Source organism: Maniola hyperantus, chromosome 20, assembly GCF_902806685.2.
Source record: "Maniola hyperantus chromosome 20, iAphHyp1.2, whole genome shotgun sequence".
Lineage (NCBI taxonomy): Eukaryota > Metazoa > Arthropoda > Insecta > Lepidoptera > Nymphalidae > Maniola > Maniola hyperantus.
In genome coordinates this window covers 13,115,265-13,141,763 of record NC_048555.1, presented here as the reverse complement: position 1 = coordinate 13,141,763, position 26,499 = coordinate 13,115,265, and the positions used below count along the sequence as shown (strand labels likewise).

At 39.0% G+C, this 26,499-nt stretch overlaps 1 protein-coding gene across 4 annotated transcripts in view; it reads left to right on the top strand.

The window, feature by feature from the left end:
- LOC117991625 (protein prickle-like) overlaps positions 1-26,499 on the top strand; it is a 363,781-nt gene that overhangs the window by 211,679 nt on the left and 125,603 nt on the right. For all 4 annotated transcript variants that reach the window (XM_069505430.1, XM_034979220.2, XM_069505428.1 and 1 more), the window contains 2 exons: positions 18,425-18,914; positions 26,084-26,197. In XM_069505430.1, the coding sequence (XP_069361531.1) occupies positions 18,425-18,914; positions 26,084-26,197 (604 nt within the window). The remainder of the gene's footprint in view (positions 1-18,424; positions 18,915-26,083; positions 26,198-26,499) is intronic.

The window sequence follows — 26,499 nt, the reverse complement described above, 5'->3', positions numbered from 1 at the left end:
ATTACCTGGGCTTGTAATGCTAAGATGTATTTTTGGAGAAAATAAAATCATGCGTTATAAGTCCCGCAAATTGCTATTGCGTTGGAACCATGTCCAACTAACATCGAAATGACGTCATTTTGTCGACAGCCGAAATAAAAATATACCTTCAGCTCGAATCTAGTCTAGTGCTAGACGTCTAGTGCTGACGTCACTAAAATGGCGTTCACGCGTATTAGCAATTTGCGGGACTTCGTGCGAGTCGGCCTCGTGCATCGAGGGTTGCGTCCCGTGGAAGGATACGTGTAATTATTTTGTTGCTTAAATTATCTCTTTGTTCTTATCTGTAAAAAAGCGTTGATAGCCTTATTTGGGAGGTCGGGGGTTCGATCCCGGGCATGCAGTTTCTTTTCTGAGCTAGGTATGTTTTAAGCAATAAATATCACTTGAAAACCTGCCAGGCATGCAGGTTTTCTCTCCATAATGTTCTTAAAGGTGTGTGAAGTCTGCCAATCCGTACTGGACCAGCGTGGCAGACTATGACCTAAACTCTTCTCATTCTGAGAGGAGACCCGTGCTCAGTAGTGGGCCGACTATGGGTTGATCGTGATGATGACTAATAAAAAATCCTACCTGTTCTGGCCTTAATCCTGGTGGAATCCATGTATACTCTTCCAGTGCGCGTAATCCGTACTGGACCAGCGTGGCAGACTATGGCCTAAACCCTTCTCGTTCTGAGAGGAGACCCGTGTTCAGTAGTGGGCCGGCGATAGGCTGATTATGTTGATGATGTTCTTGTGTATGTGGGATGGTTCGACACTTTAAGATTGATGATGAGGAATCATAAAATTATAATCCCCATAATCAGAAGTCAATATAATCAAGATGGCCGTCCTGTATGCAGATTATCGCTACAAGCTCCCAAAACCCATAAACGTTACCGCCTGGCTTAAGTTATCGTAATCTGGCTACCACTTGTTCCAATATCGACATTAAAGACCTGGTCACACACAACGCGTGACGGCAGCGACGCAAACTTGGCATCTAGAAGTAAAATAAAACGCTCACTGCGTAAGCTGCTGACATCGCGTGCCGAAATGTGATTACAAGGCAATGTAAGATTTTGTAGTTTTATTTTCAACTAACGTATATAGCATTAAAGGGATATCCTTAATTCACTAGGACTTCCCTATCAGTACCCGTAGTACAAGATTTTACGTCTCACCAAACGAAACCAAATTCGAGAGTCGAAATATTTCCGCGTTACAGTAAAATGGACCTAAACAGCCTTGAATTGAAGTCAAATATTCAATGCCACTGATTTTAATTTCGCAATGTTTCCGCTTGGAGCGCTGGCTGTAGAAGTGTAGACAAACTTGAGCTTTAAAACAAGGCATTTAAGATCCAGTACAGAGCTCTTGGACGATAGACGCGGACGTAATGTTTTCAGGATTCATGTATGTGAGTTCCTTTATTCCACCATAACTTCTAAATGCCTGAACAAATTTGAATGTATGGGGTATTGTTAGAATCCTTACACCATCCCAAGTGTTGCTGTCTATAATTTTTTTGAAAATATTCAACAAGACGGCTGCATGGCACCATTTTCAAATGTGAATTTTCTTTTGACAAATGGAAACGTTTTTTCCAGGATAGTCGTAGTTTTTTTTTAAATTACGACTTGTTAGTATTTTAGTGACTGCACACGAACGTGTAGTAAAGTATATACCGGATTTCCAGTACGTACACATACGTACGTATCCATGAGAGTTGTCCTCTACCAAAGAAAAGCCTTTTAGGTAGTATCTCGCATTTATATCGATAAATATGAAATCACGAAAGATTTGGTAATCTACACTTCTACACTAATATTATAAAGAGGAAAACTTTGTTTGTTTGTTTGTTTGTTTGTTTGTTTGTTTGTTTGTTTGTACTGAATAGGCTCAAAAACTACTGGACCGATTTTAAAAATTCTTTCACCATTCGAAAGCTACATTATCCACGAGTAACATAGGCTATATTTTATTTTGGAAAAAAATAGGGTTCCGTAAGATATTTGGGTTTTTCGGACACAAGGTGTAAAAAATCAACCAGAAAAGTTACTTATTTTGCGTACGCTGCCTAAACTATAAAAGATAGAACCATAAAATGTTCTAATTAATTGTAGATCTTATAAATATCTACAAAAAAGTCCGCGACACACTATACCCATCTATGTCGAGTGAGGCACAGCAACCATTTTTTTATTTAAAAATCTTGAATTTTTTTTGGACTACATTTAAACGCGTTTATTTTACTCATGCTATTAATCCTTATCAAAATAAATGATTTCATCACTAAGAACAGTTTATGGAGATAATATTTGGTCTTTGAATGATTAAAATTGGACGTTTGGTTTTGAAGTTATGGCGAAATTAAAATATTACGATTTCTGCTGCACGGCCCGTTGTATTATTTATTATTATTATATAAAGAGGTAATGTCGTTAAGTTTGTTTGTAGGGGGTAATCTTTAGAACTACTGAACCGATTTTAAAAATTCTTTCACCAGTAGAAAGCTACATTATTCCTGAGTGACATAGGCTATACGGGATCTTTAAAAACCTAAATCTACGCGGGCGAAGCCGCGGGGATCAGCTAGTATTTATAATATATTTGGTTTATATATTTTCAAAACGAAATTGAAGCTCTTTTATTTATCCTCCATTTGATGTGTTTATTTATTTATTTTTACTTTTTATTCCACTTATCTGTCGTCTATTCCTCTCTCATTTACTGTTGTATTTTTGTATACTTCCGCTTTCTTTAATTTTTATAATATCCTCTACCCTAAGGTTGCCTGGAAGAGATCGCTATTTTAGCGATAAGGCCGCCTATTGTACATGCTATCTTTGTTATATGTCTATTGTTTTGGTTTTGGTGTACAATAAAGCATATTTTACTTTACTTTACTTTAATATTATGACTACACGTTTTCCTATTTAGAGTGTAAAACTCTCTAGACTATAAAAACACAGCACTTCGGTGTAACGTAGCCGTGCTGCTGCCGACACGTGTTTTGTGTGACCAAGGCTTTATTGACCGGTTTCGGATGCTGGATGCGGTTATCATGTCATCTAATTTATGTCGCTGGTCGGCAACAGGAATGTTAAAAGGCTCTTCTTAATGCTCGCGCTGAAACAGCGACTTTTATTTGCATTTCGCGGATCGAAGTAGCCTGAATGCGCGGATGTTGACATGTTTTATTTTAATAATGGCGAGGAATTCTTTTATCTTTCATCGATAGCAGCTTTCGATCTCAATGGCTCTGATAGGGCCACAGATATATACCTACAGATATGCAACTAGCTTGGCTCTTAGCTCAAGCAGAGGTACTTACTTGAGAAAAGTTATTCCATTTTCAAAAAAAATAGAGATCAAGCTACCCGTGTGAAGCCAGGTCGGATCGCTAGTGTAATATTATAAATGCGTAAGTGTGTTTGTTTGTTGGTTTGTCCATCAGTCACGCTGCAACGGAGCAACAGATCGACGCGATTTTCTGCAGGGATTATAGTTAACACCTGGCGAGTGGCATACTCTACTTTTTATCCCGGAAAATATCCATTCTCCACGGTATCCCGGAGTGTCCACGGTAGACTATTTAACGAAGTAGATACGTCATATTGTATTGTATAAAACGGGTACCTACATACCACGATTAATAATTAGACGATTTTTAGTAACGAAAGAAAAAAGAAAACTTTTTATTTAATCATTACATCACAATGAACACTACAATAAACCTTAAAAGTTAAAACTAATTAAATAAGAAGAAGAAATAAATTATAGTAGATAGTACGAAGTAGTATGGGATTCAGTAACCATCAGGACTTAACCAAAAGTTCGTGATCTTGAGATGTCCTTAGCACCTAATCTAGGATCTATCTCAGTCCTACCTCATCTATACGCCCAACACGCATCCTCTATGGCCGACTCAGGACCCTCTCACCCGCATACTTATGCAAAGTGGCACGGACTTCGACGTCGCCTCTATGATCGGAATATATTAATATTAATACCACCGTGCCACCTCCCGGCAACAAATTAGTAGCTTGTTCCTACCACTTGTTGTCTTGTTACTTGCTTGTCAGCTGATGTAAGCCGAACACGACCATAGTTCACGACAGCTAGAACTAGCGCGTACCACGGTAAATTTCCGTACGTTTTTTTCTGCAAAGTCTGTGAACTATAGAACTAAATAGAAGCGCGCGCACTGCGGAATTGATTCCGCACCGGATATTATTGGCCCCGATTCTCTAGTCTCTCTCTAAACTAAATTTAGAGTATCTGCATCCTTTTCTTTTTACTAATGTTAAAAAAGGAACGGAACATGACTTTCACATTTAAAGACTCTAAATTTTAGTGCACAATACAAATTTAAACAGTAGGTTCGCGAGTGCGTGCTAAAATCACGGGTTTTACCATCTAAAAATTAAATTTAGAAATGTCAAACTGCTTCTGTCCTTTTCATATTACAATAGTAAGAAGAGGGTGCGAATACTCTAAAATTAGGTTGTGCTTAGAATCGGTGCCAATTGATAGATTTAAATTCAAATTTACGGATTTTAAAACGCACCGCAACCTCTAACGCAACGTGGTGCGCGGCGCGCTGACTCTAAGTCTACGGGAACCACGAAACGTCGAGGCTTCGACGTACTGGCAGGCGTCAGATTATGTTCCTACCATAGATTATTTATTGGTCTCGTTCCGCTCTGTTCCTACATTTGACACTATGAATCGCCTTCGCCTATTTTTCTTTAATTTACGTCACCCATATCCTAATACCAGATGATACCCGCGACTTCGTTCGCGTGGACTTAGGTTTTTGAAATCCCGTGGGAACTCTTTGATTTTCGTAATAATATTTTATTTTAGACTTTCAGAGGTGATCTAGCATAGAGCCTAACTTTGAGTAATATTATATTATATGTGAATCAAAGATTTTGTAGGCCTCTTTCTAGATTTAGATAGATTTAGATTTATTCATTTATTGCATGATTGTAAGTATAAGAGAGATGTTACATAGATTATTAAGTAGGTAGGTACATGTCACAATCTGCCATGCAATCACACGAGTAGATGCAATGGCGTACAATATTAAAGTATAATACATTATAATTTAATTTAATCGATTTTAACCCAATTCCATCGATTTTTAAATATGTATAAAATACAAACCAGATAAATAACAATTAGTTAGTTCTTAATTGAATCATTTGCATACTTAATTACTGAAATAAATCTTAATCATCCGAGCCGCCAAAGTGTAATCAGATTCTTAAATATCTACTAATTCAACTAATTGCTACCGTTAATTACACAAGGCAATACGAACTTTAGAAACATAAATTTCTACAATTCACACTCATCGTGATCAACTCATAGTCGGCTCACTACAGAGCACGGGTCTCCTCTCAGTATGAGAAGGGTTTGGCTATAGTCCACCACGCTGGCTAAGTGCGGATTTGCAGACTTCACACACCTTTGAGAAAATTATGGAGAACTCTCAGGCATGCAGGTTTCCGGACGATAAATATCAAATTAAATTGATTTCAAAACTCCGAAAAGTTAGAGTTGCGTGCCCGGGGATGATGATGCGTGATAGGGATGATTTAAAAAAAATAGCGAGTAAACGAGCAGGCGGGTCACCTGATGTTAAGTGATTACATGCCCATGATTTGCAGCACCAGAGGAACCGCCGCGATGCGTTGCCGGCCTTTCAGGAGTTTGTTGGTCCGCCCCTGTGTTTAAAACAGTACCTATGTAATATGCAGTGGCGTGCAGGTTATAGAGGCATAAATGCACTGCTTACCCCAGTTGTAATAGCCCAATGCATATTCATTAATTTTCACTATGACCTGCCAGTATGGTTCCTGCCCAACTAATGCCTACCCTGGCTTCAAACTCTGTGCGCGCCACTGGTAATATGTATAAGTACTATAACGTCTTTGGTTAAAAACCCATGAACAAAGTAAGCGCGTGAATGCGGCCAAACTTTACAGCCTTCGAGGCTTCGTTAGCGGCAGTTGTAAATCAGCGGAGAGCGGGGAATTGAACCACAAGTGGAAATTATACGTTTGTGTGGCAACTAGCAATCAGACGTCCCCGCCTTTCTCACTTTTTATGTTGGTTCTATTTAAATGCTTTGGAATTTTTCCTAGGTTAATTATTTCTTAGGCATCCCGCAAACAATCCATACTTTCATATCCATCCATACTAATTTTCTTAATACAAACTTTCATCGCCTAATTACCGTTTTATAAGGGTGGGATATCCGAAAATCCTTCCTAATTAGTGCCTAAGTTATTAGGTACATAAAAACGGAACATACTCTGAAAGTTTCAAGTTTCTGACCTCAGTGATTTAGCCTGTGCGTTGATAGATCAGTCAATCAGTCAGTCAGGGCAAGTCTCATAATAGTATGTATAGATTATCAAAATGCGGTAAAACTGTGCAGATTAATTGTGTCCTCTTAACTGTTCACACTTGACAGAGTGGTGGTGGCTATGAATTCTTCACTGCTGCTCGTGCGATCTCCCTCCACTCTCCAGCGACTTCTGTTGGTAGCAATACGTGAGCACACGGAGACGGGTGTCTGTTGCGGAACGAATCAAGTCCGTCCACCTAGTCGGGGGACGTGTGCCCTCCACTCGAGCTTGTACCACGAGGTGTTCGATGGTACCACTCTTCCTTGTGATGTGCAAAGAACTTGAGGATTCGTAATTTTGATTTATTTTCAGTTCTTTGAGAATGGACACGTTTGCACAATGTTGATTGTGTCCTCTTATACATACTGTTAGCTTATTAAAGTTAGTTTAATGAATTAGACAATATTTGACTCATCCGATGTCACGCGATCTGTGGCGGGGGAGCCATCTCGATTCGATTTGTATAAATACGGGTGTTTGAAGGTTTTTCGGCCAGTCTCGTTCCGACTCGAGACTCGACGACTATTAAATACTTTTTTGTGTTTATGTCGCTATTTTGATTATGTGGTTGCAATTATAAAGATTAAAACTCTCGATAAGCCTCTACGCGTTGTGATCTATATATAATGAGGGAATATTTCTACTACACTACTTTTCTGACTTTAGCTTGAAATATTATAGTCACATAAGCCATTCCTGTATTATATATAGATACGATACCTACATCAACCGGCGGCTCAGTTCAAGGTGATATAAATTTTGATGGCGCTCGCTACGTCCTATGCCGCCATATAAAGTTGGCGTCATTAGCGCATGAGATTGTAAACTATGGTGATTTTATTTCCATTCCTAGGTAGATATGGTGTCTATGAAACATTTAGTTGCCCCGCTGAGCTGGTATGAGCGTTGTTAAATAATGTCTGTATATTTTTAAAAAATCACTATAAAATTATAATAGACTCGTGCGAAGCCGGGGCGAGTCGGCTTAATTTATAGAATAGAATATATTTATTCAAGTAGACTTTTTACAGGTGCTTTTGAATCGTTAACTAGTTTAGTTTACCACTTGTTCGGAATGCCGTTCCTACCGAGAAGAACCAGCAAGAAACTCGGCGGTACCTCTTTATAAACTTTATAAACTAAAATAATAACTATAAGTTTACTTTTTACATTATTATATTAGCATGTCGGTGACGCGACCTTGAAGTTTTTACACCCATCCCAAAACCGTCCAAAACACCTAAAGACGTCAAAAATCTTCGCACAATCTTTAAACGTGCATGGAGGCCCCGAGTATAAAATGTAATGAAATAAACAATGTCTAAGTTTAGCTAAAATTCGCGTTGTCGGTCTGTATGTCTGTATGTCTGTCACGTCCGCGTTCGAGAATGTCTAACTACGTACGCCGTGCACATGTTAAGTAAGAAGCTTGTTATAGTATGATTGTTGGTTAGATAGTATACTATCTATTGTTTGAAGGAGAACTTAATTGCTACATTTTATTGGAATACTTTGATTTTATGTCTTTATTAAAAGTTATTATAAAACTAGATGATGCCCGCGACTTCATCCGCGTGGATTTAGGTTTTTAAAATTCCTGAGTGAACTCTTCAAATTTTCGGGACAAAAAGTAGCCTATGTCCTTCCCCGGGATGCAAGCTATCACTGTACCAAATTTCGTCAAAATCGGTTGAACGGTTTAATCGTGAAAAGCTAGCAGACAGACAGACACACTTTCGCATTTATAATATTAGCATGGATTCCTAAGGATTATTCACAGAGATAGAATATTCTCAGTTATCTAAATACCTGGCTTATTACCGCGACTTCGTCCGCGTGGACTACACAAATTTCGAATCTCTAATTTTATCCCCTTAGGGGTAGAATTTTCAAAAATCTTTTCTTAGCGGATGTCTAGGTCGTAATAGCTCACTGCATGCCAAACAGCCCGATCCGTCCAGTAGTTTGAGTTGTGCGTTGATAGATCAGTTAGTCAGTCACCTTTTCCGTTTATATATTTTGACTGACTGACTGACTGACTAAGTGATCTATCAACGCACAGCACAACTACCTCGTAGACGGATCGAGCTGAAATTTGGCATGCAGAGCTATTATGACGTAGATATCCGCTAAGAAAAGATTTTTGAAAATTCAACCCTTAGGGGGATAAAATAGAGGTATGAAATTTGTGTAGTACACACGTTATTTTATCAATCAATCAATCAATCAGCTTGTTTGCGTCCACTGCTGGACATAGGCCTTCCCAAGAGCGCGCCACCACACACGATCCTCCGTCTTCCTCATCCACCCACTTCCCGCTATCTTCTTAAGGTCGTCAGTCCAGCGGGTTGGAGGTCGTCCCACACTGCGTTTGCCGATACGCGGTCTCCACTCCAGAACACGTCTGCCCCAGCGGCCATCGGTTCTGCGGCAGACGTGGACAGTGGCCTGCCCACTGCCACTTCAGCTGGCTAATTCGTTGGGCTATGTCGGTCACTCTGGTTCTCCTACGGATTTTGTCCGTCGGAGAGATACCCAACATAGCCCGCTCTATAGCACGCTGAGCGGCTTTGAATTGAACTTGTGGACGGCCAACAGTCAGTGTCCACGTTATTTGATACTTGAATATAACTCTTTCTATTCCAAATCTTAGCGGTGCGTATGAGGAACGAGGAAGCAAAGTGCTCAGTGCCTATCCGTGGAATGTGAGAGTCTTATCTTAAGATAGACGATAGTTATTGATATAAATATCTAAAGTCATGCGAAGGCATTGCTAAGCGAAATTGTAAGGTTGTAATCCAGTTGTAATCGTGGTTCGTCATCTACAGCGGCAAGCACGCCTTTGACTGATTGCCGACTGACTGATTCGTATCAATCTTACTGGATCGATAGAGATCGAGCAATTTCATCCAGTCGTGACACTAGGAGACACGCTGTAAATAATCATGATGGTAAAGTTGATTGTGCATCTATATGCTGGTGGTAAATGTAAGTACCATCAAAGTTTTCAGCAAATAATAGTTTTTCGTTGGATTTTTTTTCTATTTTTAGGGTTCCGTACCTCAAAAGGAAAAACGGAACCCTTATAGGATCACTTTGTTGTCTGTCTGTCTGTCTGTCTGTCTGTCCGTCTGTCTGTCAAGAAACCTACAGGGTACTTCCCGTTGACCTAGAATCATGAAATTTGGCAGGTAGGTAGATCTTATAGCTGACATTTGGGGAAAAATCGGAAAACCGTGAATTTAGGGTTAGATCACATAAAAAAAATTAAATTGTGGTCATGAACTAATAATTAGTATTTTCAACTTTCGAAGTGAGTGACTATATCAAGTGGGGTATCATATGAAAGGTCTTCACCTGTAAATTCTAAAACAGATTTTTATTTATTTTTATGCATCATAGTTTTTGAATTATCGTGCAAAATGTCGAAAAAATACGACTGTAGTACGGAACCCTCATTGCGCGAGCCTGACTCGCACTTGGCCGGTTTTTTCAATGGTAGTTTTGATCGTTGGATTTAGGGGTTTTTAAGTTTACTATCAGCACTATGTCGATTGCGAAGCTGAAGTGGCAATAGGCAGGGCACATAGTTCGGAAAACCGGTAGACTTTGGGGTCCCAAGGTGCTGGAATGGCAACTTCGCACCGGATGGCGCAGCGTTGGAAGATCCCCGCCACTAGGTGGACAGACGACATTAAACGAGTCGCAGGGAGCCGCTGGATTCAGGCGGCGCAAGACCGTGGCGTGTGGAAGTCCCTACAAGAGACCTAGGTCCAGCAGTGGACGTCTATTGGATGATGATGATGACCACTATGGACAGCGAAAGTGGTAATGGGCAGGGCACATAGTTCAAAATACTGATATATGTTTGAGTTCCCAGTGAGTAGATACTCGTGTGCCCAAGGTGCTGGAATGGGACGCCTCGCCTCGGAAAACGTAAGGTAGGAAGCCACTCCTCTATATAAACAACTTAACCTCCAATCCGGGTTTATTAGTCTTGGGATGACCCTAATATGAATCAAACGCAGTTCCAATGTCCACAGTCTTATATTCAGGTACACTTGTCACATCCACTTAGTTTATATCTAGCTTAATTAATCACCTAGTACTTATATCTCGCTTAATTACTTTTATATCGTCCCTCTTTTACTCCCGCGCGCCGTCACACCTCCACTCCCGGGTGACAGATGGCAGGTTTTCTGTGTTGCCCACACCTAGGATAGGTGGACTTCAAACGAGTCGCAGGGAGCCGCTGGATTCAGGCGGCGCAAGACCGTGGCGTGTGGAAGTCCCTACAAAAGACCTATGTTCATCAGTGGACGTCTATCTAACGTCTATCGGTTGGCAATGCAAATGGTCAGTTGATAAGATATGATATTAATAATATCATGAAACTTCTCTATAGTGTGGAATGTGGATGGGGACTGACTTCACACACCTCGAAGGATGCATTGTAGATTCATATTATTTTACTAGCTTATGCTCGCGACTTCGTCCGCGTGGACTACACAAATTTCAAACCCCTATTTCACCCCTTTAAAGATTGAATTTTCAAAAATCCTTTCTTAGCGGATGCCTACGTCATAATAGCTATCTGCATGCCAAATTTCAGCCAGTAGTTTTAGCTGTGCGTTGATAGTTCAGTCAGTCAGTCAGTCAGTCACCTTTTCCTTTTATATATTTAGATATTTTCCTGGTCTTTTACAAGTTTTTTTGGAGTGCCATAAATAGCATAATTTCAGTACAAAGTTGGTGTACTCAGTGTGAATTCAGCTTGTAACAGTACTTTAGACGGTAAATGCCCAGCTCGAGCAATTAAATGTTACGTAACATCAGTTGTATCACCAAGGAAATAAAGTTCAAATTGCAGTGACACAATCTCACGTTGATGCCTAGTCATGATTGCTTAGATCCGGTGAAAAGTTTTGTAATTACGTTAATCGCTCCTATTTAAATGACTTGCTATATACAGACGCCTATTCCTGCAATTAGTTTGCATAAGTCACGTTGTCGCTACGTGCTAATACTACTGGCAATTAATTAGTATTGATTACATACAGGGTGTAGCAGGGAGAGTCTGGACAAGGCTGGCTAGAGATCGGGTCAGATGGAAAGTCTTGGAGGAGGCTTTTACCGCATAAGGCGGTCCTTACAAGAAAGTCACAATATAATCACCTACTAATTACCCTTTTTTTTTCTTTTTTTTCGAGGGGGAAATCTTCTAAAGATACCCAATCGGGTTATGTGGAATTTCTACCCACTAAAACCCCCTCGGTGGCCCTCCTCAGCGCGTTATGGAGAGGGTTCGGGAACTCTAAAGAACGTACGCCGGTGCCTCTCTCGCGCGACGCCCGTTTTACACATCCTCGAAGTCCTAGCGCCAGGGACTATTGGTTACACTGATCAGGACGTTGATCAACGCCGCCCTGATATCTCCGCCTTCGAGCAGGATCAGCTCGCTCGCGAACCCGCTCGGCGGCCTCCTTCTTGAACATTACACCTACTAATTACTTACCTACTAAAAACATAACTATATGTAAACTATTAAATGTATATATAATTATGTAAAATATTTAAGAGGTTTGGTTAGTAGGTCCAAGCCAGGTAGCACCTGCAATTGTAAATAACTACATACTTAAATAAATAAATAATTTATAATAATAAGAAAAAATTAAAAACTAAGTATGTGCATGGTAAGGAATAATAAAAGCTTTTTTTTTTTACATACAGGGCTCTATTAGAACCCTAGCAAAAACAAAGACTGATAGTATTTTCTAATAAGTTACCGCGAAAAAAATATCCTGTTTTTTTTAAAGTTCGCAATGTACTGACTGGCGCTAGAAGTCAACGAAAGTTGCGTAGATATGTGCCGTGGGGGCATTGACCCCGAGTTTTACAATCTATACATTGCGGGTTTGAAATTATACTAAATCACTAACAGCCGTACTCAGAGTCGCTTAATCGTTAATTAAGATTGAGTTAAAACGAGACAGAGCCTATATATCTCACATAAATCTGTCTCGTTTTAACTCAATCGTAAGTAACGATTAGCGGCTCTGAGTACGGCTGTCAAACTACAAGTATTATGTTTAATGGTTATCAGTATTGGATTGTGAGGTAATATAATAATAATAATGCGAAGTTTTTGCTATAGTTCCAATAAAACCATGAATTAGATTCATGGTGTTATTGGAACTCTAGCATGTGACAGAACGTCGATTCAAGGTCAAGCCGGAGCTCACTCACTTTCATTCACTCTACTAGAGGGTTGCGTAGATAGCTGCCGCAGAGTCAATGCTGCGTTGTAGGCATTGACCCCGAGTTGTACACACTACACATTGCGGGTTTGAAAAATACTAAAACACTAAAACTACAAGTATGAGTCTTAATAGTTATTGGTATTGGATTGTGTTAAGTTTTGGCTAGAGTTCTAATTACACCCTGTATATGATAGCTTGACGATGCCTTACTTGTGAAGGCTTCTCTTGCAACTTGGAAATGACACGAGGAACTACAGGACAGTTATGTAACGAAGGAAAATATGTTTGCACATTTTTCTCTCATCAACCTCTAACAAAAGTTAGAGGTGATATTTTAATTACTTAAAACGCACATAACTCCGAAAACGGAGTTATGTGCGTTTTAAGTAATTAAAATATCACTTGCTTTAACGGCGAAGGAAAACATCGTGAGGAAACCTGCATGCCTGAGAGTTCTCCATAAATGTTCTCTAACGTATGTGAAGTCTGCCAATCCGCACTTGGCCAGCCAGCGTGGTAGACTATGGCCAAAACCCTTCTCACTCTGAGAGGAGACCCGTGCTCTGTAGTGAGCCGGCGATGGGTTTATCATGATGATGATGATGATGATGATGTTCTTATCAAAGATAAAACACTCGACCGACGCACTTTAACTTATCTAAAGTATTTAGCAGAGATAACAAGCTACTTAACTACTTATAGATTATGTTAATATAATATTTGATTATAACTTGATTTGATCGACTCTCTAAAGTCTAACCGTATCTCAGAAGATAGGTTTTTATCATAATTATCAGACTTTAATAATATTATCTGGTGGTGATTATGATTAGGCTTTTAAACTTTCCTTTTTACCCGACTACGGCAAAGCGCTACTATACCAAGCGACAGTAACGCAATATTTAAAAAAATATATTATATTGCAGTTTTAAAATAATTATTATGAGGTTTATGGCTGCCAAAGTTTTAACTAACAGAGCTACGAAACCAAGGTAAAGTTCGTGTTCTGAGATACACTTGAGTCTTGAGCAGTTTTCTGCGCTATTTCCGGTAGTTCCCTACGACCGCATCTCAGCCCCGACAGGACGTTCCAGGCGATGTTATCCCGAGACGCGGCGTCAGCGGCTTTGTGAGCTCCTCTGCATCATTCAAACGCCCTTACATCTGATAGAGTGGACACGCAACTCAATTGTGAAGAGGGCCTCATTAATTTTCAGGAGTTCTTGTCTCAGTATCTTAAAGTCTTTGTATGAAAAGATTTAAAGAACTGCGTCGTTTTTGCTATCTCAGCAATCCATAAAAACATTATATTGAAGCGAAGCTTCTTATTTTTTTTTCATTTCCGGTACAAGTTGACCTTTAACTGCGATCTCACCTGGTAGTAAGTGATGATGCCGTCTAAGATGCAAGTGGGCGTCACTTGGTAGGGAAGTTTCATTAAACCCTTACCAGATCGTACATACCTACCTTTGATCGGTTTTTACGCGGCATCGTGCCGGAACGCTAAATCACATTGCGGCACGGCTTTGCCTGTATGCTGGCCTGGTAACTAACTACGGCCGAAGCATTTCACAAGACAAATCATTGGCTAAAAATAAAACAAGATTTAAGTTTCACTTTTGTCGGCGTGTCCCACACGGGCTAGCAGTTTATCTATTTGTTTATTTAACCAATTTTTCAAAAAATAAAGCTATGGCCCCGATTCTCTAGTCTCTCTCTAAACTAAATTTAGAGTATCTGCATCCTTTTCTTTTTACTAATGCTAAAAAAGGAACGGAACATGACTTTCACATTTAAAGACTCTTAAATTTTAGTGCACAATACAAATTTAAACAGTAGGTTCGTGAGTGCGTGCTAAAATCACGGGTTTTACCATCTAAAAATTAAATTTAGAAATGTCACACTGCTTCTGTCCTTTTCATATTACAATAGTAAGTCTTCTTACTATTGCCTTATAATGGGGCTGATTCTCTTGTACATAATCTCTAAGCTAAACTAAATTAACAGGTCTAAATCTAGTGTTATCCTTTTCCGCAAGCAACATTATGAAAGGGATAGCACGTGTCATTTTAGTTTAGTTTAGAGATTGTGTACAACGGAATTAGCCACATTATTTATATATACGGGTGCGAATACTCTAAAATTAGGTTGTGCTTAGAATCGGTGCCAATTGTACCTCTTACTATTATATTATATGAAGCAGTGTGCAGTATATGTAAAAGTATTTTTTTACAGGTTACCTACCTTTTACTGCTTGATATTATTGTTGGATACTTTCAATCCCCGGAAAACAGAAGGGGGATTTTACAGGTACCTGCCTTTTACTGCTTGATATTATTGTTGAATACTTTCAATCCCCGGAAAACAGAAGGGGGATTTTACAGGTACCTGCCTTTTACTGCTTGATATTATTGTTGAATACTTTCAATCCCCGGAAAACAGAAGGGGGATTTTACAGGTACCTGCCTTTTTCTGCTTGATATGATTGTTGGATACTTTCAATCTCCGGAAAACAGAAGGGGGATTTTACAGGTACCTACCTTTTACTGCTTGATATTATTGTTGGATACTTTCAATCCCCGGAAAACAGAAGGGGGATTTCACAGGTACCTACCTTTTACTGCTTGATATTATTGTTGGATACTTTCAATCCCCGGAAAACAGAAGGGGGATTTCACAGGTACCTACCTTTTACTGCTTGATATGATTGTTGGATACTTTCAATCCCCGGAAAACAGAAGGGGGATTTTACAGGAAACCTGACAAAAGTAACTATTGACGTAGATTATTTTCTATTCTCTAATCGAGGCATAAAGTATAATTACTTATTTAATTTGAGTGTAGCGTAGAGTCGTAAAAGTTGGTGTTATGAATTATGATACATCCTAATTTCCTGTTGTACTTAAATGCTATAATTTATGACCGAAGTCGCACACACTTGCGTTTACATCATTCACATGAAATAAAATGCCACTGGGTATTTGACTACATCAAAACTAAATTATTTCTCAGAGGATCTTCCAAAATACGTAAAATCCACGTCCTTTGTTAGTTTTAAGTGTAATCATCATCATCATCATCATCATCAACCGATAGACGTCCACTGCTGGACATAGGTCTCTTGTAGGGACTTCCACACGCCACGCCGCCGCCATCCAGCGGCTCCCTGCGACTCGTCTGATGTCGTCCATCCACCTAGTGGGGGTCTTCCAACACTGCATCTTCCGGTGCGAGGTCGCCATTCTAGCACCTTGTGTTAAGTGAAATAACCATTTTAAATTACCGGTTAAACTAAAAAAGTACGTCATTATTATGTGAAGTCACATTCCAGTATTTCATAGAATATCGCATACTAAGTGCACGTTTTGACGTTTGATAAAAAGTTACTTTTTTTTTTTTATTGATCACGTAAATTTCAATAATACATTTTAAAATAAACAGTTCGCCATCCTCTAGAAACTGTTAAAGTTTATGTGAGGATGGCGAGTTCGCGTTATACAAATTTAATAAAATCTAGGTAAAAAACTGTTATAAAAATTAAAAGCTGTTAATTAGTGCATATTTGTACATATAAAATATCGTTACATGAAACACTTCCTAGACCTAGACTAGGCATCCAAATAGACTGATTTGACTAGCTGTCAAATACCGTATTATATTGCATTGAAATATTTTACACGTCCAGTAGTTTTTGCGTGATTGAGTAACAAACATCCAAACATCTACACTTATAGCATTATTAAAATTAGGATTAGGATACTACTTTTTCTGATTCTCTTCTACAAAAACTTAAAAAAAATAGTACAGATTTTTCATCAGTCTTAAGATTGTCGTATCTCAACTAAGAACCTAATCTACTGCATGTGTGCACATGGCCTATTCGAAGTTCCTAACATAAACAGCTCATATAAAAGTTAATTTGACTGGTAGTTTGTAGGTAGAGGCAAATTACAGCAAACCAGTCGTGCCCGCTTTCCTCTCAACTATTTACACATTTTAGAATGTTCACTCGCCACGGGGTGTGCTATGCGCCTGACGCTTTGATGATTGTGTTTTGAACTTTCTAGCTCAATTTGTGGTGTCGAGATATTTTAACCTCTACTTTAGTACATAATAGTTCTATGCCTCTAATCTAGTTTCTCTGACCACGTGTGTCTTGTGGGCGGTATACGAAATGGATCAATATTTAGTAAGAACAATCTTCGCGCGATTTAGCTGTAAGAACAGATCTAAATTCAAATAAGATCATCTTATCAAAATATGTAAAAGGAAAAGGTGACTGACTGACTGACTGATCTATCAACGCATAGCTCAAACTACTGGACGGATCGGGCTGAAATTTGGCATGCAGGTAGCTATTATGACGTGTGGGGTATGGCAGTTTTTATTTAACCCTTTGGTTTCTACACGGCATCGTACCGGAACGCTAAATCGCTTGGCGGCACGGTTTTGCCAGTAGGATGGTAACTAGCCACGGCCGAAGCCTCCCACCAGACCAGACCAGAAATTTAGAAATTATAAAATTCCAAACCCCTGCCGGAAATCGAACTCGGGACCTCCCACTAAGAAGAGAACAGCGCTTACCACTGCGCCAGGGAGATCCTCAAAGTAACGATATAACGAGGGTGACAGGAAGCAGATGAGGAAGGAAAACCTGTGTTTAGCAATGGACATCCGTGGGCTGATATGATGATGATGATGATGATGATGTGCAGTAAGGGCGTAACCGCCAACGGCTAAATCAAAGGTTTTTATATTGTCGATCGGAGCGCCTAATCAGATAATGTATTGTTTATTTTATGAACAGTTGAATGAAATCGTGATTTCACAACATCAATTTAATATATTGATTGATTGGTTCCGCTGTAAAAGGAAACAGTGATGTATGAAAGCTCTAAAAGGCTTTTAAAGGTTCTATTGCTGCTTATACTTTAATAAGTATAAGCTATTCCAGTTGTCAACATAAGATTAGAATGAAATCGATATATTTCGCTTAAAATCACAGTATTCTGATATTATTTTAATACTAGATAATATCATTTAAGATTTCAAAAATCCCGTAGAAACTCTTTGATTTCACGGGATAAGAAGTAGCCTCTCTCCGAATTTTTAACTGCAAGCAAGAAAAAAAAATCTGTTATGCCATAAAAAGCGACTGTTCGGTCATATTAAATGTTTATCAATAAAATATGTGTTATACGTAGCCAATAATATGGCACTCGGGATGATGTAAGGATTTAGGATTCGACCGATCGCCCATACAAACTCAAACTCAAACCACCTCGTGTGCTCAAACTTAAATTATTTATTCAGAATAGGTAAAATTTCCTGATTGTTAAATTTTTTATTTGTAAGATGTGGTGATAATTAATACGTACTTAAAACTAAAGCTACGGGGGTTCCTAACGCGCCCAGGTCTGAGAAGAGCCCATAACAAACTTAGCCGGATATTCTTAAAATACATCTAAATCTATTAATCAATGTGTAAAAATTGCGTCGAACCATTCTTCTATTGTGGCGTAATTTAAGGACAAACTAACATACAAACACACTTTCGCATTTATAATATTAGTGGGGATATCTTTGAGCACCGTAGCAGCATCAGATTTTGACTTTCCCAAAAATTTCAAAATATTATGCTTCAATCAAATAGATTTTTAGAATATTCGTAACTCGTAACGCTTCTGATTTTCCTAATTTTGTTATTTCTTCTTTCCAGACCAGTCTGCCGGAACTGCGTGGTGTCACCGACCGGGTCGTCACCACCACCGCTGCACGAGCAGCAAACGTCACCACCCCCACCGGCCCCCGCATCACCACTACCCCACCTCCCCTCACCCCAGCCCAGTCACAGCGGCTCATCCATACCGAGCACCTCCAACTCCCCTCACCCTTACTCGTATCCCAACTTCAGGAGAAGTCAACCTTACCAAGAATCCTCATACTTACTCCATAGCCATAGCGTATCCCAGCTGAACCAACCTGGGCAATCCCAACCTGGTCAAAGTTACCACTCCCCTCAGTCGCCCCAGTCAGCCATGTCGTTGTCCCCTCACCCAGTCCCTCAGGGCAAGTTGCGAGGGTTGCTGGAACACGCAGAGAGACTGATGAAGCCGGGGGATCCTCACCGGCACTCGCAGAGTGATGATGACTCAGGCTGCGCACTAGAAGAGTATACGTGGGTTCCTCCAGGATTAAGGCCAGAACAGGTAGGATTTCGGTTTTTTTTCATCCATTTTTCCCTTTTTTTAATTAGTGATCATCACTAAATAAAAAACCGGCCAAGTGCGAGTCAGGCTCGCGCAATGAGGGTTCCGTACTATAGTCGTATTTTTTCGACATTTTGCACGATAATTCATTCAAAAACTATGATGCATAAAAATAAATAAAAATCTGTTTTAGAATGTACAGGTGCAGACCTTTCATATGATACCCCACATGATATAGTCACTCACTTCTACCTACCAAATTTCATGATTCTAGGTCAACGGGAAGTACCCTGTAGGTTTCTTGACAGACAGACAGACAACAAAGTGGGGTATAAGGGTTGCGTTTTTCCTTTTGAGGTAGATACGGAACCCTAATAAAAAGCCCCAAACACGTATTAAATGGTATTGTTTGGTTCTACATGTTAAAAATAGTTTTTCGTAGCAAATCTTCATATTATTAATTTATCATTATTTTCAAACCTTCTCTTTTTTCATTCAAAAAAAGGCTAAACGATCGCCCTTCATTGACACTTCCATATATTTTGAACCCAGTGGTCCGGCACCTTTGCAGAAAGGAACGTTGCCAGTATCTCCCCTCGAGGGTAGAAGTGCTTATTGTCAAAGAGGATCGGCTCGCATAGAGACATGCCTCCGAGAGCGCGACGCGTGTTTACAGACCATTGTCGCTGCATCTGCATATACTATAGCCTGCTCGCTTAGAAATTGACAATGACAATAAAACTTTAAAAAAACCGAACCTCCCAACAATTTAAATATTAAACTTCATAGCACTGCTTCCCTGAATAAGTACATACGAACGTGGAATAAGTATCCTCTGTAATCAAAAACTAAATTGGATACAACATATTGAAGCCCTAAAAAGTAAGGCCCGAAAACTAATACATATTTTCAAAAAAAATTTTTTTTGAAGAACAAGAGTATTATAAAATTCTCTGTTCTAAAATATTGCTTATCCTCTTAGGGCGGTGCAGCAAAAACCATTTGAAAGAACTCGAATGTGTGCAGAGAGCGTCCTTTATTCGGCAAACTTCGTAGATATTCATACATACGGAAAACTATACACTGTCAATTAGACACCAATACTTTTTACAAACTATCGAGTTTCACCAAAACGCAGAATTACTCCTAGAACGCTTCGAAATTGACAATGGTCAACTAAGAATTTTAAAAAAAAATGTACTAAGATACAATATTTGTATGAATGTTAGTATGAATGATTTGTTCAAAATGTTTTGTATGAAAGGTTAACTAACACCTAATAAGTACCTTTTTGAATTTTTTTAAGTCTTAAAAGTAAAAATTTATAAATCGTGTAAGGTCAATGATCTTTGTCAGCCCTAGCACAGACTACGGTCTATTTAGGCTGCAAATTGCAAACACCAGTCTCAGTTTTTATCTAGTGCTTTGGTCTAAAAGTCTGGTGTAAAATGTTCACTTTTCATTAAGTCCATAAAATAAATAAAATAAAAATATAACTATTTTCCGTTGTTACATTCTTGGACGTTTCTAAATAGCCAGAGTTTATAGTTATGAGCCTAGACTAGACAATGCCCTATTTTCTATAGTAACAAAGAGCAATATGGAAGCCGTTCCCGCAAATGACGGTACAATGTAGGTACATACTTACTACTTACTACAGATTGTGCATAGAAATTTCGACAGTTTCGATACAGTAATATACTGTAGAACCAGTACCCGTAGTATAAGATTTTACGTCACACCAAACGTTGCTAGAATTCGAGAGTCGAAACACTTCTGCGTTATAGTAAACTGGATCACAAGCACCTTGTTTTAAAGCTCAAGTTTGTCTACACATCTACAGACAGCGCTCCAAGCGGAAACGTTGCGAAATTAAAATCAGTGGCATTGAATTTTTGACTTCAATTCATGCCTCTTTAGGTACATTTTACTTTGATGTTATTGTGTTTCGATTCTCGAATTCTAGCAACGTTTGGTGAGACGTAAAATCTTATACTACGGGTACAGGAAAGTACCTTTCGAGACAGGTCGAAATGGTAATCGGGGTATGAGACGGGGGGGGGGGGGACCCGCACACCCGCACGTCAGCCTCGCAATCCCGCACCAGATGACAAAGACAAAAAAATGTGTTTTTGACTTTATCACTCTTCAGAGCTTTTCTGTACACCTAGCTTGCTCTAACAAGGTACATATTATTACCTATTTTGATGCCAAGTCTCCTTGATTGTTAATCTGAGCACGGAAACAATTCCCAGTGCACTCTAGTGTCTAGGTCCAAACAGGAATAAATGTTTATTTCAACGCGATAAATTATCTGCGGAACAAAAACTGAGCTAAGAACAACTTTACTTAATCTCTGAGCCCGTGTGTTCCGCATACTTCCAGGAAACCCTGCTTGCTAGTGGAGATGCGTTGACGCAATTAGTGCAGGCGTTTAAAATACCTAGGAGGCCTGCGTAATTGCGATCTACCGCCTACAAACAACCGCTAGCATATAGACGAAATGAGTCCTTAATCTTTCAGGAAGTAGACAACATTTCAGTGGGAAATGCATTTTTTTAAACAAAAATGGCGAGCAAACAAGCAGGCGGGTTACCTGATGTTAAGTAATAGGCTACTTGACAATTTTTTTAAGTTGGTCTTAAATGGTTAATATTTGTCCTATTATATCAAAAAAATTAACACTATATTTTTTTGTGCCCTAAAAACCGTAAAACTTTAATTTAAAAAAATATTTTTCTTAGACAGGTGAAAACAACAGTATAACCCTGGTTATACTGTTGTTTACAAATGCATGACGTCAGAGCACAGATAATCTATCGGCCAAACATGGCCGACAGTGTTTTCCAAACATGGCCGACAGTGTTTTCACCTGTCTAAGAAAAATATTTTTTTAAATTAAAGTTTTACGGTTTTTAGGGCGCAAAAAAATATAGTGTTAATTTTTTTGATATAATAGGACAAATATTAACCATTTAAGACCAACTTAAAAAAATTGTCAAGTAGCCTATTACCGCCGCCCATGAACATTTTATATTCAACACAATATTTCATGCCGGGTATTTAAATGAAAAACTAAAAAAAAACCTGTATAACTGAGTATAAGCGTAAATAAAACACTTATTGAATTGATTAAAACTACTGAGTTTTTGGACGATTCAAAAGTTGCAAAAGTCTTCGAAATAATTCCTGAAAAATACTTAGAATAATATGTGAAATGAGTTCAATAAGCAGTTATCTATGATGCTGAGCATAGCAATAAATATAGGTAGTCCGTAGTAGGTAGCTAATAAAGCCCCTCCGTCGTCTAATGAACGCCTAATGAAAATGATACGTGCACTGAATCCAGAACGACCTACGGGACGACGGAATTATCTATATATGTATCATTTTATCATCCCTGTTGATGATTTGTTATTCAATTCTTGTCAAGTCTAAATTAGACAAAGTACAAACACATGATAGCCTAGTAGTTAAATACTCTTTCAATGTAGTATAATAAAAATATTTTTAGGTCTAAGCAAACAAATAACAGTTACTTATGAGAAGAACTCACCGATAATTTGGCCTCATCTTGGCGTCTTCCCAGCATCTTTCCGGGAGCGGCCGGGGCTCGCTCGGGGAGTCATTTCAATTTTTTGCTCCGTCGCCCCGGGCGCACTCTTATTGCTTTATTTTAACCTTAATAATTATTGTAAGCACGGGTTTTGTGTTCAAGACGCTGGGTTGTATAATGGAGTGGCGGTTGAGAGGAATTTTGTATTTATTTCGAGGAAGTCGCAAATTTAAATTAGTTTTTTGTTGACGGAGTTTACTTTTTAACCGACTTCAAAAAAAGGAGGAGGTTCTCAATTCGTCGGATTTTTTTTTTTTTTTTTTTTTTTAATGTATGTTCCCCGATTACTCGAAAACGCCTGGACCGATTTTGAAAATTCTTTTTTTGTTTGAAAGGGTATACTTCAACGTTGGTCCCATTTCAATTTGGTGAAGATCTGATGAACATCTTCGAAGATAGATACTGGAACTCCTCAACGGATAAGAGTAAATTGCTCGCGATCAGTGTAATAGCTTAGTAAACAGTAGATTTTTAACCAGTCATAGCATAATTCCATGGGGCCACTAAAAATTGTGAAATAAATTTTTTTTACAAAAAAAAATAAAAACCGACTTCGTTACACAAACACTAAAAATTGAAAAATAATTTAATTTATTACCGATTATATTATGTATACAAGAGTTAATATAGTTCCATAATAATATTTTTTGGGGTCGGTGCCAATGAGGTGCCATTGTGGAGTCCCATAAAAATATGAAGTCTAGACGATTCGCGCAGCTAAAGCTAATTGGCACCGGCACCAAAAAGTATTATTATGGAACTATATTAACTCTTGTATACATAATATAATCGGTAATAAATTAAATTATTTTTCAATTTTTAGTGTTTGTGTAACGAAGTCGGTTTTTATTATTTTTGTAAAAAAAATTTATACAGAGAAAGTTCTATATGACTGAAAGTTATAACTGTAACTGCGGAATTTCGTACTGCATATGGACAGGGCCATTGATCAAACATAATGGCACCGACTCAGTGGTGCTTTAGTACCAATGCATATGCAACCTCAGTGACGTCTGGATTTCAAACGGGTCGTTCATTAGTATCTAAGAGGTGGCGCTGATTTATTTGGTTCCAAAACCGTGAAATATTTTTTTCGCTTGACCATATCTTGTCATTTATATCGATGTACATACATAATGGGCTTAAATGAAACTGCCCTACCCCTTCCAAGTTAGCCCGCTTCCATCTTACACTGCATCTTCACTTACCACCAGGTGAGATCGCTGTCAAGGGCTAACTTGTATAGGAATAATACAATTTTAAAAAAATATACATACCATACTACAACGCCCCGCACACCCGCACGTCACACGCGCTATCCCGCACCGGGTTTGCGCGGGGGCTGTGCGGGGTATCCCCACCCTGATTGGCATCTCGACCTGTCGCGTACTATACTGTTGTAATAACTAGTAATATATGACGTAAATAACTTTTCTTTTTCATCATAAACGATAGGATATTAGGGGCTATATTTCATAGCATGGGATTAGTTCATAATGCCGCCATAACTTTCACCTAACTGATAGTTTTCTGTGCGCCACGAGATAAGGTTAAGCCTTATATTTATTATTGCATTAGTTACTGTCCACTGCATTGCAAAAAAAGCTAATATTGAGAAACTATAAAGCCGGCTCCACACGTTGGTCCCAACGCTGAACCCAACACTGTTCGCCCAACGTGTGGATCGATGAAATTAGCATACGCCCCACTACTCGCGCCAACGTTGGGAGTTTGCCGTTCTGTATCCATTTTTTCAATGGAAAGGAAAGAAGGAAGGAAGGAATATGCGAGTCCTTTAATTTGACCGATTTTTTTAGACTTTTTATACTAGTTTAGACTTAAGATTTGTAAATGTTTCTGGTCAAGTAGTACATACAGAAAATAATGTACATCAGCCTTTAGAATGACATACCGGCTTTGTAAAGAGTTGTCTCTGTCACTTATATGACGTTTTGTCGGTCTCAACGACAGAGAAAATGCTCTACAAATCCGCTATCTCCTTCTAAAGGTCAATATACATTATTTTCTGCCGCGTACTGTACCTGGCACTAATACAAAACCAATTAAGTGTTCCATAACTTGGACATAACATAATATGTCTTTATATAGTCCATAATACGTGACGGTTGAGAAACTATTGATACACATAAATATGACATAGAAACACAATAAGTAGGTACCATTGACTTATATATTACTTCGTAAGGACAGGGCCATTGAACAAGCAAAATGGCATCGATTCATTGGTCCTAAAATGTTTATTTAGCACCAATGCAACCTCAGTGACGTCTGGATTTCAAACGGGTCGTTCATTAGTATCTAAGAGGTGGCGCTGATTTATTTAGTTCCAAAACTGTAAAAATTTTGTTCGTCTCACCATATCTTGTCATTTATATCGATGGTAGGTAGTACCTAGGTACACACAATTCGATTGTGCAAGCGCAACAATTTAATTGACTAACGGTTTAACTTATGCAATAAGAGATAACTTATTTGTTTAAATGCGGCGCGCGTCAGCGTTATATGTCAATTGTTTGTGCTTGGCGAACCAACCTCTTGGTTCACAATGTATTGTCATTATAATGAAAGGGCAGGATGAAGGGTAAGTGAGATAGAATCATTATAGTGACATTTAAAGAGCCCTTCAAATTCCTATTTCTTGCCTGGAATGAAATAACCGTTATATGTATAAGGATTACTAGACAATGCCCGCGACTTCGTCGATTTAGTTTTAAAAATCCCGTGGGAACTCTTTGATTTTCTGGGATAAAAAGTAGCCTATATCCTTCCCTGGGATGTAAGGTATCTCTGTACCAGATTTCATCAAAATCGGTTGAACGGATGGACCGTGAAAAGCTAGCAGACAGACAGACGGACAGACAAACAGACACACTTTCGCATTTATAATATTAGTATTGATGAAGTATGGATTAGAGTTTTTAACGGTAGTCCAATTAACTTACGTTTTAAGCAAACTAAGGACTAAAGTAGGTACAGTACGCGGCAGAAAGTAATGTACATCGGCCTTTAGAATGACATTTCGGCTTTGTAGAGCGTTGTCTCTGTCACTCATACTTATATGACGTTTTGTCGTTCTCAACGTCAGAGACAATGCTCTACAAGTAAGCCGCTATCTCGGTAATTTCAGTACCCTTATTAAATGCGAAAGTGTGTTTGTTTGTTGGTTTGTTGGTTTGTCCTTCAATCACGTCGCACAGTGCAACGGATTGACGTGATTTTTGTATGGGTATAGATAAAGACATGCTGCTCGATTGCGGGAGAATGACAGCTACAATGTCACGATCGCAATCATCTCTGATTGGTTGACGCTCGCTCACTATTGGCTACAATGCATTGTTGCACAAGAATCGCACAAATTCAGCCAATCGAGCAATTGAGATTGTAATAATGATTGATGCAGGTTTTAGACATTCGCCCTACTGGAGAGTGACATAGGCTCTTTGATTTTCCCGGATATTTTTAAGTAACCTAATTCCACAAGTCGCGGGTATCAGCTAGTCACGTAATAATTATGAGCAATGTGTCATTCCAGGTGCACCTGTACTTCTCCGCGCTGCCCGAGGACAAGGTGCCGTACGTCAACAGCATCGGCGAGCGGTACCGGCTCAAGCAGCTGCTGCAACAGCTGCCGCCACAGGACAATGAGGTACTACCAACATTCTCTCTAGTCTTTACCTTTTCTCGCCTCCCCCTACTACACATGTGGGAAAAGCAAGCAAGCGGTACTACCAACTACCAATATTCTCTTTACCTTCTCTCGCCCTCCCCCTACTACACATGTGGGAAAAGCAAGCAAGCGGTACTACCAACTACCAATATTCTCTTTACCTTCTCTCGCCATTCCGCTACCACACATGTGAGAAAAGCAAGCGAGCGAGCGATCAATATGCGCCATCACCACGCAACACCACACTAACTCTCTAAATTAGTATAGCTATTAGCTACGCA